The sequence below is a fragment of the Thalassophryne amazonica genome, chromosome 8, assembly GCF_902500255.1.
Source record: "Thalassophryne amazonica chromosome 8, fThaAma1.1, whole genome shotgun sequence".
NCBI lineage: Eukaryota > Metazoa > Chordata > Actinopteri > Batrachoidiformes > Batrachoididae > Thalassophryne > Thalassophryne amazonica.
Window position 1 is genome coordinate 111,409,188 of NC_047110.1, and position 20,906 is coordinate 111,430,093.

General features: G+C 44.6%; 1 protein-coding gene across 1 annotated transcript in view; it reads right to left on the reverse strand.

Annotated features, from left to right (window-relative positions):
* Window positions 1-14,673, reverse strand: part of hydin (HYDIN axonemal central pair apparatus protein) — a 291,354-nt gene extending 276,681 nt beyond the window's left edge. The window contains 4 exon segments of the mRNA XM_034175548.1: window positions 4,894-5,013; window positions 5,391-5,516; window positions 12,006-12,134; window positions 14,609-14,673. Of these exon segments, the coding sequence (XP_034031439.1) occupies window positions 4,894-5,013; window positions 5,391-5,516; window positions 12,006-12,107 (348 nt within the window). The 5' untranslated portion in view covers window positions 12,108-12,134; window positions 14,609-14,673.
* Between the last annotated feature and the right edge of the window lie 6,233 nt (window positions 14,674-20,906).

Below are 20,906 nucleotides of genomic sequence, written 5' to 3' on the forward strand. Positions count from 1 at the left end.
TGATTAGGTAACAAGGTGCACATGTGGAGGGAAGATTCTAGAAAGGGGGCGTGACTGCTGGACAAAGATGATACACTGTGCAAGATAGTGAGGGAGGACTATAAGGTGGAGTGATGTGAGATACAAAGATGCGTGAATAGGTGCCAAGAGTGTGAGTGAAAGAAAACACAAAGCAGACAGCATCAGAGTGTGAGTCCAAGATACGAGGCAGGTGCAGTGATGTGAAGTAAACCAAATCAGATGGGAGTGAGGGAAACAAGGAACTATGAACTGAGCTAAAACAGAATACTACTGTGGACAGGAACAAGAATCAGGCATGAATATGAGAACTAAAAGTGAACCAAGATATAATAAGTACAAAGGAAGAAACTACATGAGAACTGATCAGGGAATAAATGGAAAATAAACACTAGACAAAACTAAACTGGAACTGACTATGACTGAAGAATACAATAAGAGATAAAAAGATAACAGGACAAACCAAGACTAAATAATTAACAGAAAACAAAGACTGATCACAACAGTTGAGCTCACAACTGAGAAGAACAAAATTAAAACAAAAACAGGTGCTAAGCTAATGCTCAACAATGAACACAAAAATTGACAAAGGGGGAAGGGCTGGCTGCTGTGCACCGGGACCGGTACACATGCAGACTGTCGGATACAAGCCACGCCCCCTCTTTTGAGGCGCTCATGATGGAAGTTGGTTCCTTACATAAATTTTATAGTATTTTGATCTATCGACCTCCTGGCCCTGCTGGGACTTTTCTTAAGGCTTTTACTGACTTTTTATCGTCTATAATTAGATTGGAAAAGGTCTTAATTTTGGGTGATTTTAATTTCCAGATTGATGTTGATACTTCTACTTCAGCAAGAGAGCTTATATCTATGACAGAGGCTTTTAATTTTAAACAGTATGTGTCAGGTCCCACTCACAAGGGTCACACGTTGGATCTGGTTTTTGCACTGGGCCTGGAAATTACCAATGTATGTGTGGAGGATGTTCTTCTGAGTGATCATTGTTGTGTTTTCTTTAATTTGATGGTGCCATCTGAGCCTCGACCTGTTTCTACTAAGGCAGAAAGGAGAATTATCACAGAGACAACAGCTACGCTTTTCTGTGATAAGTTCAACCCTTTACTTTTTAATGATCTCACTGAAACTGATTGTTTCATGAATAGCTTTACTAGCCACTGTGCCACTATTTTGGATCAAGTGGCACCACTTAAGGCTAGTAAAGTTCCTCGTGAAAGTTTCTGTCCTTGGATAAATTATGGGATTATGACTCTAAGGAGAACATGTCACCAGATTGAACGCTTATGGAAGTTAACAAAACTGGAGGTTCACAGGCTACATTTAAGAGACTTAATATCTTCCTTAAATAAGATGATAGAGGAGGCCAGGACGAGTTATTTTAATCGCCTGATTGCCTCCAATAAAAGAAATCCTAAAGTGCTTTTTGACACAATCAGCTCTCTTGTGTCACCTGCTGCCGTCACTCCTGTTATCTCTAAAACTAGTTGTGAGGAGTTCCTGGATTTCTTTATTGATAAGGTTAGAGTTATAAAGGACAACCTGCCTCCATGCCATGGTCCCCAGCACTGGGAACCTCCCACTCAGTGCTGGGCCTCATTTGAGCCTGTTACTGTAGAGGACATCTCAACCATCACGAATAAAATGAAGCCATCCTCTGGTATTTTGGATGTTCTTCCGTTTAAACTGTTTGTGAATGTATTTGACTCCATCGGGCCCTACATTGCTAAAATGTTTAACATGTCTTTGTCGAGTGGTGTGTTTCCCTGTTATTTTAAACATGCCATTGTGGAACCACAGTTAAAGAAAGCTGGATTGGATTCTACAGAACTCAAGAACTTTAGGCCAATATCTAAAACCCCTTTCTTGGCCAAAGTCTTGGAAAAGGTAGTCTGTGTTCAGTTGAGATCGTTTTTGCAGGCTAACGACATCCATGACACTTTTTAATCTGGGTACCGTGAGTTTCATTCTACTGAAACAGCCCTGTTGAAGGTGTCTAGTGACATGATGATGGCAGCTGACACTGGCAAATGTTCTGTGCTGATTCTGCTTGATCTGTCTTCGGCGTTTGATACCGTTGACCATGGCATTCTGATAAACAGATTGCGGGATTTGGTTGGAATGTCAGGTTGTGTTTTAGAGTGGTTTACCTCTTACCTGACTGGTAGAACTTTTAGTGTGATGGTGGGCAATGCAGTGTCGGAATCTGCAGATCTTCTGTGGGGTGTGCTGCAGGGATCGGTCTTGGGACCTGTTTTGTTCTCGTATCTCCTTCCTCTCAGCAAGTTGATCCAGCAGTTCAGTGATGTGTCCTATCATTTGTATGCTGATGATCTGCAGCTGTACTGCTCTTTTAAGACAACTGAGCCACAGAAACTCTGCCCTCTCATAAATTGTTTGGCCAAAATTACGGAATGGCTCACTGAGAACAGTCTGCAGTTAAATTCCAATAAGACTGAGACTCTGATTGTAGCACCAGATAGTGCTGTACCTGGAATTAAGCAGCATCTCGGTAGCCTAAGCTGCACGATTAAAAGCAGCCTGCGTAACCTGGGTGTCATTTTGGATGGAGGGATGTCTCTGGAGCAGCACACAAATTATCTGGTTAAGAACTGTTTTTTCCAAATTCGGAACATCTCTAAGCTCCGTAAGATGGTGACTTTAAAAGAGCTTGAGATGATTGTTCATGCGTTCGTCTCATCACGTTTGGATTATTGTAACAGTCTTTTCACCTGTCTGAATAAGAAGGAGTTGGCCCACCTGCAGGTTGTGCAAAATTCTGCTGCGCGCCTGCTTACCCGCACCCGCAGGAGGGACCATATTACTCCTATCCTTAATACTTTGCATTGGCTGCCTGTCTTCTACAGGATTCATTACAAAATCCTGATATTGACTTTTAGAGCTCTGCATGGACAGGCACCGGAGTACATCAGGGACCTGATCCAACCTTATGCTTTCTCCAGGAGCCTCAGGTCGTCCAATCAGAACCTGTTGATGGTTCCTCGGACCCATTTTAAAACTCGCGGTGACAGATCTTTTAAAGCGGTGGCGCCTAGCCTCTGGAATGAGCTTCCCTGTGCCCTTCATTCTCTGGACTGTATAGATACTTTTAGAAGGCAACTAAAGACGCATTTCTTTAAGTTAGCTTTTTAGCCTAATATTGTATTTTATTGTTTTCGTATGTTATTTTTAGATTATTTTTGTATGCCATGTGCAGCGCTTTGTGACCCTGGTCTGTGAAAGGCGCTTTATAAATAAAGCTTACTTACTTACTTACTTACTTACCTCTGCATGTCCAGACTGCTCTGAGTTTTTTAATGTAAATACAATATGATTGGACGGGACATTTATCCGATGTGAGCAAGATGTATGTAACGGATTAGTTACAGTCTGGAGGCGCCGAACATCTACGGAGAATCCTGAATCGGGACCTGTGCCTCATTTAATGACGGGTCAAAATTTCCACTGAAATTTTTTTTTCTGACAAATGTATTTGATCCATTGTCAAAATGTATACAGCGTGCAGTGAAAGTAGCAAACATTGCTGCTTTCACTGCGCAGCCTGCAGCCGGCCATGTCAGGCTACGGCTCCGAGTCTGAGCATGGTGTGGAAAAACAATATAAACAGTCGGGCTTTTAATCACAGAAATGACTCCGGTCCCACATGCGAGGGGTTTAGTGGAAATACATTGCAACTGGATGGGACATTTTATCCGATGTGAGCGAAAAATCCGTTGTACAAAATCTGCTATATACAGTGTTTATTACATGGAAAACAATACAAAAGTTTGGGACATTTTTTTTTGTCCGGTGACTGTGAATATCTGGTTTATACGATGACGGTTTAGGTGAGTTTTACTGTACATGGGACTGAACAATAAATTTACCTCTCAAAGCTTTGACGATGATGTCGGCTTCCACCCCACACAGCTGACTTTATTTTCCCAGATTTCTCTTCTGTTCGGATCTGAAGGGAATCTGTACATCTTGAAGGCCCTGTTGTGTCTATTTGTGCCTCCAAATGCACAACAACCTGGCATTTCAGTGAGTAAATAAATAAAATAACTGGATTTCCATGCAGACAGATTAACAGCAAATGCTATTTTGAACCCAAGATGGCACCAGGAGTCACGTGACCGATTTTTTCCGACTCGTCACGTCGCCACTCTCTCTATCAAAGCACACTACACCTCTTGGATCTGCCCCTGAAATCTGCATGTCCATTTTGGTTTTTCATGGATTCTGCCTGAATCACAGGTAGCAGGCTCTGTTTTCTGCCACTCAACACCTTATTGCCTTTTCTAAAGCTGTCCTTCAGCACAGGCTCAGTGTGCTGACATTAAGCAATCTTGTCATTGGTATTTATGGATATACTCTATGGATTTATTACTCAAAATGGCCACTAGTGACAAGCTGTGGAAAACCAGGTAAGTCGTAATTTTGTTATGATGTCAATGAATTAGGCTCAAGTCAAAGACATCTCTGGAATGAAACTTATCAGTTTTTTGTTTGGTATATAAATGCAGTCCATTTACCATTTACCATTTATTTTGTTTTTTATTTCAGGGTAGTTATACTAGGATACATGATGATTATGATCACTAAAGTGCATTCATGTGTGCACTAGTAAAGTGTACGTGTGTCATGAACCCACCTATTTAAGGGGTATTTGAATACTGTGCAAATTTAGACCAGCTTTTTGTTGCTTTATGGCACAATCTCTGCCCCACAGTATCAAAGGACCAGGACTGCACGCAAACTAACTGCTAACAAATGCAAAGATGCTACAGAGACTGTGCGCTGCTTTGTGATTGGGGTTTGAGATAAGGCCCTCAGTCTCTCACTGAGCTGTTCACATACCTTGTCAATGTTGAAGAGGACTAGATCTAACTTGTAGGTCTGTCCAGGACTGAAGTTCTGGAAGATCAGCTCAGAAGGAACTGGCTGGAAAAGTGCCTGGTCCAAATCCACGAAGGAAATCTAACAACACACAAAAAAACAATTTTTTTTAAACTGAAAAATCATTTTACTAAAATATTTTGGGGCCAATCTGGATACAGTGGCTCAGACATAAAAATTATTTTAATATTGTCAAAATGTGGATTTGAGGTCACAATGGATTCTTTTGAGAATGTATTGTGGTTAAGAAGAACATTAGCACGTCTATGCATGGTAAGGATGATCACAAAAATATTTAATGTTTATTTTTTTTGCTTTTGGTTATTTTCACTTTGTCACCAGTTAGTGACAGAGTGAGTGAGCGACGCTTTTCTCCAACATTTTTTTGGTTACTTGCTCATATGAATACTCTTTAATTTGTTTTACGTTTACATAATGCGGCCGTGTCGAACATTTACTTTGTGATGTGTGGTCTTGCTCATGTTCAGCAGCTCCAGGATGCGTGGCGGGTGGATCTCTGTGGTTTTAGCCAAACGCTCCTCTGAAGACTGTAACATCTGCTGGACGTACACAGACGGAGTCACCTGCAACCACAAAGCAGCACAGTGTAGTACTGCATTTAATACTGTAGTACTGGATATGCCTTCGGACGATCTCTTTTGTGACTTGAAACATACAAATATTACTGAGTTGAGCTGAAGTAGTGGAGGAAAGCTGTGCTTGTGACGACCACAAACAACTACTAAATGTCAAAACATCAGACTTTAAGAAACAACAGCACACTCTAAAAAAATATTCAGATCCAACTGAATCAATAACCTATCATTTAATTTGTATTCCAAAACTGTCCATTTCTGTTTCCTTCTTAAAATGTATCTTTAAATGCAGTGTGAGATAACAGCAGCGTTTGCATTGATACATTCATTAAACAGTCAAAACTCTCAACTGTTTGTCTTTATTCATTTCGCTGCAAAAGTCAGAAATGTGTTAACACTTCAATGTCACTTTTTTATTGCAAATTAATAAAACTGTTAACACCTGGGGCAGAGTTCTCTTGTATCTTGCCAAATCCCAATGCAGTTCTGTACTGGATCTACTGTGGTGGGCCCGTTTAAAAAAAAAAAAAAAAAAAAAAAAAGGGGTGGGGGGCGCAACCCAAAGACAAACAACATTTTCACAAAAAGGTAGAACTCAAGCAGCTGAAGTGATGATTCACTTGACCCACCAGTCTGTACTCCTGTGCTGCAGGATCAGCTCAAACCATGACAGCAGGTGTACCAGGAAATAACTTTGTGCCAACACGACTTTGTGGTGAACACTTGTGTTTTTAAAATTGAGCCGTTTCAGTTTCCTGTCTTTTAATCCTGCAGTCAGAACACATCAGAACAAACACGCTACCAGTGGCAGAGAAAATATCCCCACAGCTGCCACCCACATGTGCAGATGCCAGCATCACAAACACAAAGTCCACAAAGAAACCTTTGCTTTAGCTGATTCATGCACTTCAAGAACTTTCCCCATCTTCAAAAAGGCTATCTGCAGCATTTTGTTTTTTCTTTAATGGGCCAGGCATTTCATGTCAGTAATTTGCACCATGGCCTTCAACTGGCTAAATGACGATCACTTTGGTCAATCAATTTGGAGCTAATTACTGAAGCATGAATTTTGTGTTCTGATACTTGGCAATAAAAACAATCAGGGGAACCAATCACGTTAGCAGACTGGGATTTGCACAAGCAGAACAATGGAACTAGTTCACAGGCCAAGCAGGTTTTTGGTACCACTTATTGGGACTAAACAACACTTACAATCCAGCCTCAGTTTACCATGACCTACACAAAAGGTATGGCGGCCATCCCAAGGTTTGAACTGTAGACACGTAGGGGTCAATGAAGAATTACACAGGGTCTGTTGTGTGTTGGGGGGGTTTGGCTGGACGTTTTGGTGTTCTTTTCTTTTCTTTGCTCTCCAGGTGGTATGCAAACTGGTTTTTGTCTGTGGAGAAGGTGCTGGCAGAGGAGTCCTTCACCCTCATCAGTATGATTTGCAGCACCTGTGGATGATGCTCACGTGCAACCTTAAAGACTTTCAGCTGAAGCAGATGATGAGATGGCGTTCTGCATTTGAGCCATGAGTGATTCAAGCAGAATTGCCGGGAACTCGACCTTGTGACGTTCGTTTGTGAGACGCTGAGGACCGCGCCTGGGTTTGACACATCGTGCCTGTGAAGGAGGACGGGTGAGGGACACATGCTGTCAGCACACATCAGAGGTGATTGATTGTCTGAATAAGTGTTAACAGCAATTTGGTATTTTGTTACGCAGTATATGTAAATATTGATGAGAGTTGTGCAGCTCGCTTCTCACGGCTGTGGCGTGCGGACAGATGATCCTCCACCTGTTGTGAGAAGCTGCTCATTTACATAAAGCTTAAATTCAGACCTGAATGTGTTGCTGATAGTGTGTGCCTTTGAAGGATATTAGTTGTAGCTGTTGACTTACCTCACCTCTTCTATCCTTCACAGAGTCAGTTTGTCGTGTCCACCTGGGGGGTGTTTGGCGGTGAATGTGAGTCCAGAAGCGCCGGACTTCGATCCCTTTGGGCGCTGGAGAGCGCACCGTCCTTCACTCCGCCAGACAAACGCACTTTATGTTGTACACCGAGTTTTGCACAAGAGGGGGATAATAAAATTGTTTTGTTTTTTGGAACCGCTTTCTGGTTATTTAGCGCTGGGTTCAGTCAGACGCAGGTCCGCTCCTCAACCCGCGTCGGCACATAACAGGGTCGACATTAAAAAATGCTCCAATCATTTTGAAAAGTATTCCACATTACTTGTCTGATCATAAAGATTCCAAAAAGGTATAGTTTGGGCTATCTATGACTGTAACTTATCAAGTTATGGGGGAAAAACAGCAAAAAATGGTGACAAAGGTAAATTTCAGTTTGTACAGAGGTCAAAAGATGAAGTTGCTCCAATTTTGGTAAAAACTGATGGAAACTAAGTTAGACCTTACTTGTGTGAAGCGCCTTGAGGCAACCTTGTGATTTGGCACAATATGAATGAAAATAAATTGAAATTGAAATTATTGCTTTATTTAATAGGGTTTTAAAAAGGAATAGCACCATTTGTCATGCTTAGTAATCATGGCATGGGGTAACATATACAACCCCTGGCAATAATTATGGAATCACCGGCCTCGGAGGATGTTCATTCAGTTGTTTAATTTTGTAGAAAAACGCAGATCACAGACATGACACAAAACTAAAGTCATTTCAAATGGCAACTTTCTGGCTTTAAGAAACACTATAAGAAATCAAGAAAAAAAAAAATTGTGGCAGTCAGTAACGGTTACTTTTTTAGACCAAGCAGAGGGAAAAAAATATGGACTCACTCAATTCTGAGGAATAAATTATGGAATCACCCTGTAAATTTTCATCCCCAAAACTAACACCTGCATCAAATCAGATCTGCTTGTTAGTCTGCATCTAAAAAGGAGTGATCACACCTTGGAGACCTGTTGCACCAAGTGGACTGACATGAATCATGGCTCCAACACGAGAGATGTCAATTGAAACAAAGGAGAGGATTATCAAACTCTTAAAAGAGGGTAAATCATCACGCAATGTTGCAAAAGATGTTGGTTGTTCACAGTCAGCTGTGTCTAAATGCTGGACCAAATACAAACAACATGGGAAGGTTGTTAAAGGCAAACATATTGGTACACCAAGGAAGACATCAAAGCGTCAAGACAGAAAACTTAAAGCAATATGTCTCAAAAATCGAAAATGCACAACAAAACAAATGAGGAATGAATGGGAGGAAACTGGAGTCAACGTCTGTGACCGAACTGTAAGAAACTGCCTAAAGGAAATGGGATTTACATACAGAAAAGCTAAACGAAAGCCATTATTAACACCTAAACAGAAAAAAACAAGGTTACAATGGGCTAAGGAAAAGCAATCGTGGACTGTGGATGACTGGATGAAAGTCATATTCAGTGATGAATCTCAAATCTGCATTGGGCAAGGTGATGATGCTGGAACTTTTGTTTGGTGCCGTTCCAATGAGATTTATAAAGATGACTGCCTGAAGAGAATATGTAAATTTCCACAGTCATTGATGATATGGGGCTGCATGTCAGGTAAAGGCACTGGGGAGATGGCTGTCATTACATCATCAATAAATGTACAAGTTTACGTTGATATTTTGGACACTTTTCTTATCCCATCAATTGAAAGATGTTTGGGGATGATGAAACCATTTTTCAAGATGATAATGCATCTTGCCACAGAGCTGTGAAAAAAAACTGTGAAAACATTCCTTGCAAAAAGACACATAGGGTCAATGTCATGGCCTGCAAATAGTCCGGATCTTAATCCAATTGAAAATCTTTGGTGGAAGTTGAAGAAAATGGTCCATGACAAGGCTCCAACCTGCAAAGCTGATCTGGCAACAGCAATCAGAGAAAGTTGGAGCCAGATTGATGAAGAGTACTGTTTGTCACTCATTAAGTCCATGCCTCAGAGACTGCAAGCTGTTATAAAAGCCAGAGGTGGTGCAACAAAATACTAGTGATGTGTTGGAGCGTTCTTTTGTTTTTCATGATTCCATAATTTTTTCCTCAGAATTGAGTGATTCCATATTTTTTTTCCCTCTGCTTGGTCTAAAAAAGTAACCGTTACTGACTGCAACAATTATTTTTCCTGATTTCTTATAGTGTTTCTAAAAGCCAGAAAGTTGCCATTTGAAATGACTTTAGTTTTGTGTCATGTCTGTGATCTGCTTTTTTTCTACAAAATTAAGCAACTGAATGAACATCCTCCGAGGCCGGTGATTGCATAATTTTTACCAGGGGTTGTATCATAGAATCCAATGGAGGTCCACCTTGTCTGTCCTTTACTTTGGAGCCCAAACATTCAACACAGTCAAAACTATTCCATTTATTAATCCTATTAACTTAAAACATTTTAAAATTTTCACCCCATCATTCACTGACTTCACTGATTTCAGCCTGACTACATCTACCACCCTGGATGGCCACCAACCATTTTTGCATTGGTCATTGTACACCGAGGCTGCATTGTAAGTGTCATTTAGTCCCCTTAAGCAATACTGACTAGGTCAAAATTGACTACTGGCTCATGGACTAAACTTCTGCTTTCAAAATTTGAAGTTCATGCTGCATTTTCATAAGTATGGAGTACTTGGATTTCTGGATCAGGAAGTGGACAATCACATCATATTTCAGCCCAATTTGAACAAAGTGACCATAGGGGCAGCAGCTGCTTTAAGGAACTGTTCAATTCCTCCTGCGTTTATCAGTGGTGGTGCAGGACACCGTGTGCCTTCAGCGATTTGGCAGCAGTTCAGTAAACTTTTTTTGTGAAAACGTCATGTAAGATAAAATCTTATTTATACAGCAAACTGTGAAGAACCGGCCTGCACTTTGTGACCTGTGATCCCTGCAAAAAAAAACACTGCAGTGAGTGGAAAAAAGCCAAAGCCATTATTAGGACAGTCTGTCATCTGAAGCAGCTTGTGTCTGAAAGAACTGGACAATGCCTGAAGGTGAGTCGAAGGAAACTGGGCCCCTGATTGATAGATAGATAGATAGATAGATAGATAGATAGATAGATAGATAGATAGATAGATAGATAGATAGATAGATAGATAGGTAGGTAGGTAGGTAGGTAGGTAGGTAGGTAGGTAGGTAGGTAGGTAGGTAGGTAGGTAGGTAGGTAGGTAGGTAGGTAGGTAGATAGATAGATAGATAGATAGATAGATAGATAGATAGATAGATAGATAGATAGATAGATAGATAGATAGATAGATTTATTGTCAACAAGTGCAACGAAATTTCTTCCCACCCAATCACCTCAGACAAAAATACAATTAATCCACAATTATTACAAGTTGAATGTAATAATCACACACATCAGAATTAGAACACCCATACATATATATACATTTGATTGTTTATGGACGCTAAACTTTAAGACAGTCCGTCATCCGAACTGAGGCAATGTGAATGTGTGTGTGTGGGGTGGGCAGCAGTGTCCCGCGCAGTCGCAAGCTCAGGGGGAGCAGCAGGGCAGAGGCAAGGGGGGTGGTAGAGGTGTGTGTGTGTGGGGGGGGGGGGGGGGGCGTGCATCATGAGTGTAGATGCAATGAGCTTGTATCAGTTTCTGTCAGTGTGTGCCTAATGTCTGGAGTTGCCTTGACAACATCAGACTGACTGTCGGGGAGGACATAAGATAAGAGGGCAGCCGAATGGTTCACCAGGGACGTAGAAATTCTTCTGGAGGAAAACAGCGGGGCATTTTGACCTTCGGAGGCCGACAAGCCTGCCATGTTTAGAGTTGAGCAGAGAAAACACATTTGCAGCTCTTCTTACCAACCAAATCCAATTTATGAGTATTCCCTGGTCTCCGACAGCTTCCTTTGCAAGGCGTACATTTGCTCCAAGATGATATCCAACTTACGTCTGAGTTCAAGGGTTAACACAGTCTGAGAATGTTTCGCCTTGCCCAACTCATTAATCATGATGGAGAGGTGAGGGGTCGTGGTTCTGGTAGCAGCCTTCTTGCCAATTCTCCAGTAGGTTAGGGCAGCACATAAACCAATAAGTACCAGCCCTCCCACGATCAAACCAAATATAAATAAATCTTGGACGTCCTCCACAGAGAGTGGTACCAAGCACACACCACGCCATTTCTCCCAGGCATCGAGAACATAGCCCGCAGGGTAGGTTCCATCTGGGCACGCAGGGTCTCCCAGCCCTGATTTCCTTGTTGAGAAAATGCCTCAATAGCATTCAGCGACCAGCTGATCAATTCCATGGTTAATCCAAAATAGTTTGAAAAATTCACAGTCCGGTGAAGTAGGGACTTTGAAGGTTGGAGCAGAGATAGAGGACAGAGGAGAGAGGAGGAGATGCGACCGCCCTCGCCGGAGTCCCAAGCTCATCTTTGAAACATGTCTTTAATGTTGACTGGACACATCAAATTTAAACCTGTCACATTCTGTTACTGTGATCACTACATATCTCTTATGTATTCCAAAAAATCCTCACCTTTCTTGGTCCAACACTTTTTTGGACAAGTTTGTGATTGGAGGGATGAAGCATTTTATTCCTCTGTGGATTTGCTCCTGAAGATGCCTGGACAGATGCCATTATAAGTATGTTTTGGGGCAAATTCCCCTGAAAAATGGAACAGAGAAAGCAGATCACCAATCAATGTGTGTATCAATTATTTAATTTCACACGTGATACACACGTGTTTACACAGCTGAGTGCGAAAATCTCCAGGTCTACGGTATTAGAGCTAAACTCCTTCAGGTGGAGTTGATGTAACTAAGAATCTTTGTTTCCATCCAGAACACAGCTACCATGCTGTGTTCGGAGCCCTCAGACATTCGGAAAGACACAACACAGCCCCCCACTTCCGGAAAAAGTGCATTCACGAGGTTACCTCAGAGAGCCTTTCAAATGTGTTTTTAAATGATTTGCAGAGGGGTTCAGAAGGCTTATTTATATGAATACTGAAGTCACCAATAATCAGTATGTTTTCTGCAGTAGGATCAACAAAGAGACAACATCACAGCCCAAAATATAACATTAGCCTAGCCTACACCATAGTAGCATGGTGTAGGCTAAGTAATCGATGACTCAAATTTTAACACTTTAAATTTTAACACAAATTATGGATGTATTAGGATTCCGGCAATACATTCAGGATTTGACGCACATTATTGGAAATACCATGGATTTGGTACTCACACAGAGTATTGTTGTCACAAATATTGACATCATGCCTCTTGCATCAGTGGTTTCTGATCACTCACTTATTAGGTTTACAGTTTCACCACCGTGTTTAGTGGAACAACCACCTTATTTATCATTGTGGTGACACAGCAACTCCTCAACTCCAACTGAACTCGAAGCTAGACTGCCTGATATCTTAGCTTCAGATTTGGAAAATGCCCAATCAGGAGAGTCTTGTGGACAGTTTAAAATCAGTGCTCAACACTACACTCGACATGACTGCGCCACCTACATTAAAACCACGCCCCCGCAAAACACAGTTACCTTGATTCAATGATTACTCGCGTGACCTCAAACATAATGCTAGAGGTCTAGAACAAAAATGGCGTAGTTCAAAATGAGAAGTATTTCACCTTGCGTGGCGTGATGCTATCTTAGACTATAAGCATGCATTACTGGCTACAAAGTGGACCTATTACTCTGATTTGATCAACAAAAACAAGCATAACTCAAAGTTCTTGTTCAACACGGTGGCAACACTTATTCATGGAGCCACTATACCCTGCTATTCACTTTATTCAGGAAGTCAGAGTGGCCATTTTGACAAACAACTTCCAGTTTGCCACTGTGTCTGATGATTAGCTACGTGGGAACATAGTACACTCAAAGTGTCCAAACATGAGCAGGCTCCAGGGTTGGGTAGGATTACTTTGAAATGTAATCCAAAAGTAATCAGATTACAAGTAATCCAAATGTATGTACATACATACATGTAATCCACATGTATTCCTTCAAAGTAATCCTACCCAACCTTGTGAGCAGCATTAATTGTTCAGTTCGTGGGTGCCAGAAGAACTGGAAGAAGAGGAAACTATCGCTTTCAGAACGATGTTTTGAACATGGAAAGAAGAGATCTGAGTGCTGTGGACCAGCATTTAACTTGTTCCCTCCTCCATCGAAAGACGAGGATCTCCGGTGCTGGCTAAAGGCGCTGAATTTGAAAAATTCACCCAAATGTCCCTATGTCTGTTCTTTTTGCTTTGTGGAGAAAAAAACCCACACCACTGCATCCTTGCCCAGAGAAATGGTTGGGCTACAATGCTCCGTTGAAGAAGCCACGTCCGATGCCAGTGAGACAAATGGTAAGCTGTGTGTGTAGTGTTGGCTGCTATCTAATTTACTCATTTTCTGACATTTGATACAACCAAGCACTGCATGAAATAACACCATACGTATATTAACATTACGTAATGTTGGCATTACGGTGGTACTACTTGTCGGGTAGTATTGATAGGCTTTGGTGCTTTTATAGTTCCTCAAAGCCAAATCATCCACACCGAGTGACAACACAAAGTGGTTACAAATATCGGCATACATAATCGAGGGCTACGTTTTCATGTCATCTTCCCACTCTGTTATGACCCGTGGGTGAGCCAGAGTGGTTCCCTTTGAGCTTTTCAAAAAGGTTTTTGTTTCTACCCATGTAATGCCTTCCATTTTTCTACATATACTGAAAACACTGCTAGCCGGAACTCTTAAGCCAAAATGAAAACGCCTCTGTTGTAAAAGTGTGTGTGTGTGTGTGTGTGTGTGTGTGGGGGGGGGGGGGGGGGCTGAATAAGGTGAATGGAGGTGGGTGCCATCACAGGCGTGCTGACGAAACTCGTAATGTCGACAAACGCACAACCTGCTTATTTGATTCTAATAAAACTTGAAGGACCTGTGGTCCACTCTTGGGCCGACTGTGCTGGAAATTATTCATGTCATTAGCCTCTGGATCTGTTCCTAAATGCACCTTGACGCCAGGTTAAGAACGTTTCCACACCTTTACATTAACTTTGCACATACAGTATTGGTAGTATTAACTAAGAAACAAAGAAACAAACTAGCAGAATCTCACCTCTGAGTGCCCGAGGAACTGATTTATTCGGCGTTCCCACTAATCCGCCATCAAACCGCTTTTTTGTTGTTCGTTGTCACGGTAACGCGCCTGTCTTCTGAATGGTGAGCGGCTGCAAGACGCTGACCAATGAGGTGAAGAGATAAAAACGTCAGAGGAAACCAGGAAACCCCAGGCCGAAAACTAGCCCGACAACTAGCCCGACAACCACCCGGCTATGAATCAGGGCCGGTTGTCGGGCTAACGAAACCCGCTTTCTTTGAACTTGACTGAAGAAAAAAATGAGATTGAAATCACTGACCATGTATTTTTCTCATGTGTGAAAGTTCATTGTTTCTGGGTTGATATTCAAAAATGGTTGAAAGCAAAATTTCCATCATCATTCTAGCAAGAGATATCACAACATTTGGTTTAATTAAAAAAAAAAAACATGAATTCTGTGTCAATGTCATTTTATGCTTACCCTAGTTCTTCATACACACACAAAAAAAATAGAAAGCAAAGATGTCCCCCACTTTTACTTTCTTTAAATTTATTTTGAATTATATAAAAAAACTTTAAAATTTATGAAAACACCTAAAGGACAAAACTATTCTCTTATTATGAATGACATTCCTGTTGATTCATGGTGAATACACAATGTGGGGATCCCCTTGCATGAAATTTTTCTTTTTCCACCCTTTCTTCTTGTAGCTGTTGTATTATTCTAAGTGCTCCCTTATGTTGTTTCATTATTACTAAATTGTGTTCAAATATAGCCATGTTTGTTGTTTGATATGTCTGTAAAAAATGGCTAAAGAAAAGCTGCAGGTCACCTGAAAAAAACAAACAAACAGATGTACAGCAGAAAGTGTGTTTAATCAATGATAAATTTTAAGAAGACAAAAATATATCATATGTGTCCTAACGAATTCAGTTAAAAACAAACAACAAAAAACTAATAAATCAAATATTACATCAGGCATCAAGGATGATGGTCTAGTGGTTAAGGTGTTGGGCTTGAGACCAGAAGATCATGGGTTCAAATCCCCGCCTGACTGGAAAATCACTAATCACTGCCCTTGGGCAAGGCCTTTAATCCCCTATTGCTCCCGGTGTGTAGTGAGCGCCTTGTATGGCAGCACCCTGACACTGGGGTGAATGTGAGGCATAATTGTAAAGCGCTTTGAGCGTCTGATGCAGATGGAAAAGCCATTTACCATTACAAGATATATTTCTGAAGCATGCTACTGTGATTGAAATTAAAGATGAAATATGATGATATACTGAGCCTCTGACAAAAGATGAAGATGACAATGACAATGACCATAAATAATAATAATAGAAAATTATCACTTCATTGATATCATACAGTATTAGACATTATTTGTTGTGTGGGCCGCTGAAGAGGAGGTACTGCTGGCCCACCACCACCAGAGGGCACCCTGCCTGGAGTGCGGGCTCCAGGCACCAGAGGGCGCTGCCGCCTCACAGGAGCAGCCGGGGTGACAGCTGACACTCATCACCTGTGACAGCTGTCACCACTCATCTGATCTGCATCGGTATATCAGCAAGACGTCATCTCCACCTCTTTGCCGAGATATCGTTCTACCTGAAAGGTAATATCCTCAGCCTGACTGCTTGATAGAAAGCCCTTTTTGTGATTTTTGTGAGTGATAACAGACTTTTTCTCCAACGAGAGGTGGAGGTAGCTTCCCTGCCGTGCAGATTGCTGGGTGCAGACGCACCCACGTTTAATTGTGTTTTTGTTCCTCGCCAGCAGTACCAGGTCCGACACACGGAGGCAGTGGCCACCTGGGAGTTCGGGACTTGGCGGCTCCAGTATTCCCGGGGTCTGGTGGCGGAGGAAATCGTGTGGTTCCGGTTCTGCTTTGGACAGGCGTCTCCTATCTTCGAGCCTGCCCACACGACACCTTGTAATTTGACCTCTGATCTATTGTGTAATCTGTTGTGTTTGTTGTGCACGTTCGCAACAGTAAAGTGTTGTTATTTGACCTATTCCATTGTCCGTTCATTTGCGCCCCCTGTTGTGGGTCCGTGTACTTACACTTTCCCAACATTATTGTTTGCTTCGTTATATTATGCTATTGTTCAGGGGCGGAACTAGGGGGGGTTCAGGGGGGTGTGTGACTTGGTTGGGTGTACTGAAGGCCCTTCTCTCCTGATTGCTCAGTTTAGAGGGGCAGCCTTGCCAAGAAGTGTCCAGTGGTGGATCTGAACTTCTTCCATTTATGGATGATGGAGGCCACTGTGCTCATTAGGACCTTCAAAGCAGCAGAATTGTTTCTGTACCCTTCCCCAGATTTGTGCCTCAAGACAATCCTGTCTCAGAGGTTTACAGATAATTCCTAAGACTTCATGCTTGGTTTGAGCTCTGACATGCACTGTCAGCTGTGGGACCTTATATGTAAGACAGGTTGTTGTGTGGGCCGCTGAAGAGGAGGTACTGCTGGCCCACCACCACTAGAGGGCGCCCTGCCTGGAGTGCGGGCTCCAGGCACCGGAGGGCGCTGCCGCCTTACAGGAGCAGCCAGGATGACAGCTGTTACCCATCACTGGAGACAGCTGATTCCAATCAACAGGGAGGTATATCAGCAGGACGGCATCTCCACCTCATTTGCCGAGATATCGCCTTATCAAAGAGGTAACAATCTCCGCCCAAACATACGTGTGACTATAGTTGTAATTCTTGTTGATTATTTGTAGGACAGCTGACTACCGGACAACATTTGGATAAGTACTCACCTTCCTACACTTCTTGATTGTTGTTGACGAGAGGTGGAGGTGGACTCTCCACCCTCCGTGTTGCTGGGTGCAGCCGCATCCACACCTGACTGTTTCTGTTCCTTGCCAGCAGTACCGGATCCGACGAGCGGAGGCAGTGGCCACCTGGGAATTCGGGACTTGGCGGCTCCAGTATTCCCGGGGTTCGGTGGCAGAGGAAATCGGGTTGGTTCCGGTTCGACTTGGACAGACGTCTCCTATCGTCGAGCCTGCCCACACGACACCGTTGTAATTGAACTCAGTCTCAATATTGTAATCGGTTGTGTTTGTTGTGCCTGTTTCACAACAGTAAAAACAGTGTTATTTGACTCCTCCATTGTCCGTTCATTTGCGCCCCATGTTGTGGGTCCGTGTTCCTACACTTTCACAACAGGATATCTCGGCCAACGTCATGGATCCCGAGGGGTGTCAACCGGCTGTTGAACGGCCAATGGAAGACCAGGACGCGCAGGCGTCCTCGGGAGGGGTGATCGGTGAGTTGCAGCGGATCCTCACCGCTTTCACGACTCGGATGGATTTCATGACCGAGCAGAACGTCCTCCTGAACCGCAGGGTGGAGGCTCTCGCCGCACAAGTGGAAGCGCGCCCCCCGGGCGCCGCTGCGGCTCTCCCTCCCGTCGACCCTGTGCGTAACAGCGATGTTCCACTGGTCGTTCAACGACCCCACCCACCTTCCCCTGAAGCTTACATAAGCCCCCCAGAGCCGTACGGAGGCTGTGTGGAGACGTGCGCAGATTTTCTTATGCAGTGCTCGCTCGTCTTCGCACAGCGTCCCGTCATGTACGTGACTGATGCTAGCAAAGTAGCTTATGTAATAAACCTGCTTCGCGGTGAGGCACGCGCTTGGGCTACAGCGCTCTGGGAGCAGAATTCACGGCTCCTTCTGACATATGATGGGTTTGTAAGGGAGCTCAGAACCGTGTTCGATCACCCTAATAGAGGCGAAACCGCTTCAACCGTGCTACTGTCAATGAGACAGGGGCGTCGGAACGCAGCTGCCTATGCAGTCGACTTCTGCATCGCGGCTGCGAGGTCCGGCTGGAATAGCACTGCGCTCCGCGCCGCCTTTGTAAACGGACTGTCTTTGGTTCTTAAGGAGCACCTGGTGGCTAAGAACGAACCGCGGGATTTAGATGGGCTCATCGATCTTGTCATACGGTTAGACAACCGGTTAGAAGAACGTCGGCGGGAACGAGACGAAGGGCGTGGCCGGGCACGCGCCGTCCCTCTCCCTTCCGGTTCCGACCGCGCTCCGCCTTCCCCACGCTCCACGGCCCCTGCGCTCCGTGGGACCACAGCTCCCCCTGCTGACGAAGCTAAGGACACGAGTAGGGCAACATTTAGGGCACCAGATGCACAAAGGAGACGGGCCCACGGAGCTTGTTTTGTTTGTGGTGCCACAGAGCACCATATGAGAGACTGCCCCGAGCGGTTAAACACCAACGCCCGCCCCTAGAGACTGGGCTAGGGGTGGGCCGAGACATTCACGTGGGACACACCCACATTGCCACACGACTCCCAGTTACGATCCTTTATGAGGACTCAACCCTGAAGGCCCCAGCACTGGTGGACACGGGCTCTGAGGGGAATTTGTTGGACAGCAGATGGGCCAGGGAGATAGGGCTCCCCCTGGTGGCGCTTACCTCGCCTGTTCAGGTTCGGGCACTAGATGGCTCCCTACTCCCTCCGATCACGCATAAGACACCACCTGTAACTCTGGTGGTGTCAGGAAATCACCGGGAGGTGATCGAGTTTTTTGTGACCCAGGCCACCTCCCATGTGGTTTTAGGATTTCCCTGGATGTTGAAGCACAATCCCCGGATTGATAGGCCGTCCAGGGTAGTGGTGCAGTGGAGCGAGACCTGCCATCGGGTGTGTCTAGGTTCCTCGGTTCCTCCCGGCTCCCGAGCTAAGGAGGAGGTCAGAGTCCCGCCCAATCTGGGGACGGTGCCGGTGGAGTACCACGACCTTGTTGACGTGCTCAGCAAGGATCTGGCTCTCACTCTTCCCCCCCACCGTCCGTATGATTGTGCCATTGATTTGGTTCCGGGCAGTGAGTTCCCGTCCAGTAGGCTGTACAACCTCTCACGGCCTGAGCGCGAATCAATGGAGACCTACATCCGGGACTCGTTAGCTGCCGGGTTGATCCGGAATTCCACCTCCCCGATGGGCGCAAGTTTCTTTTTTGTGGGTAAAAAAGACGGCGGACTTCGTCCATGCATTGATTATAGGGGGCTGAACGAGATCACGGTTCGCAACCGATACCCGTTACCCCTGTTGGATTCAGTGTTCACACCCCTGCATGGAGCCCAAGTTTTCACCAAGCTCGATCTTAGAAATGCGTACCACCTGGTTCGGATCCGGAAGGGAGACGAGTGGAAGACGGCATTTAACACCCCCTTAGGTCACTTTGAGTACCTGGTCATGCCGTTTGGTCTCACAAACGCTCCCGCAACATTCCAAGCGTTGGTTAATGATGTCTTGCGGGATTTCCTGCACCGGTTCGTCTTCGTATATCTAGACGATATACTCATCTTTTCTCCGGACCCTGAGACCCATGTCCAGCATGTACGTCAGGTCCTGCAGCGGTTGTTGGAGAACCAGCTGTTTGTGAAGGGCGAGAAGTGTGAGTTCCACCGCACATCTTTGTCCTTCTTGGGGTTCATTATCTCCTCCAACTCCGTCGCTCCTGATCCGGCCAAGGTTGCGGCGGTGAGAGACTGGCCCCAACCCACAAGCCGTAGGAAGTTGCAACAGTTCCTAGGCTTTGCTAATTTCTACAGGAGGTTCATTAAGGGCTATAGCCAGGTAGTTAGCCCCCTGACAGCCCTGACCTCACCAAAAGTCCCCTTCACCTGGTCGGGTCGTTGCGAAGCCGCGTTCAAGGAGTTGAAACGGCGCTTCTCGTCTGCACCTGTCTTGGTGCAGCCCAATCCTAGTCGCCAGTTAGTGGTTGAAGTGGACGCCTCGGACTCAGGGATAGGAGCCGTGCTGTCCCAGAGCGGGAAGACCGATAAGGTCCTTCACCTGTGTGCCTATTTTTCCCGCAGGTTGACCCCAGCCGAACGGAACTATGACGTCGGCAATCGAGAGCTCCTTGCGATGAAAGAGGCTCTTGAGGAGTGGAGACATCTGTTGGAGGGAACGTCCGTGCCATTCACGGTTTTCACTGACCACCGGAACCTGGAGTATATCAGGACCGCCAAGCGGCTGAATCCCAGGCAAGCCCGCTGGTCACTGTTCTTCGGCCGTTTTGACTTCCGGATCACCTACCGTCCCGGGACCAAAAATCAAAGATCGGATGCTTTGTCCCGGGTACATGAAGATGAGGTCAAAACGGAGTCGTCGGATCCCCCGGATCCCATCATCCCGGAGTCCGCTATCGTGGCCGCCCTCACCTGGGACGTGGAGAAGACCGTCCGGGAGGCCCTGACACGAGACCCGGACCCCGGAACCGGACCGAAGAACAAACTCTACGTCCCACCAGAAGCTAGGGCTGCAGTCCTGGACTTCTGTCACGGTTC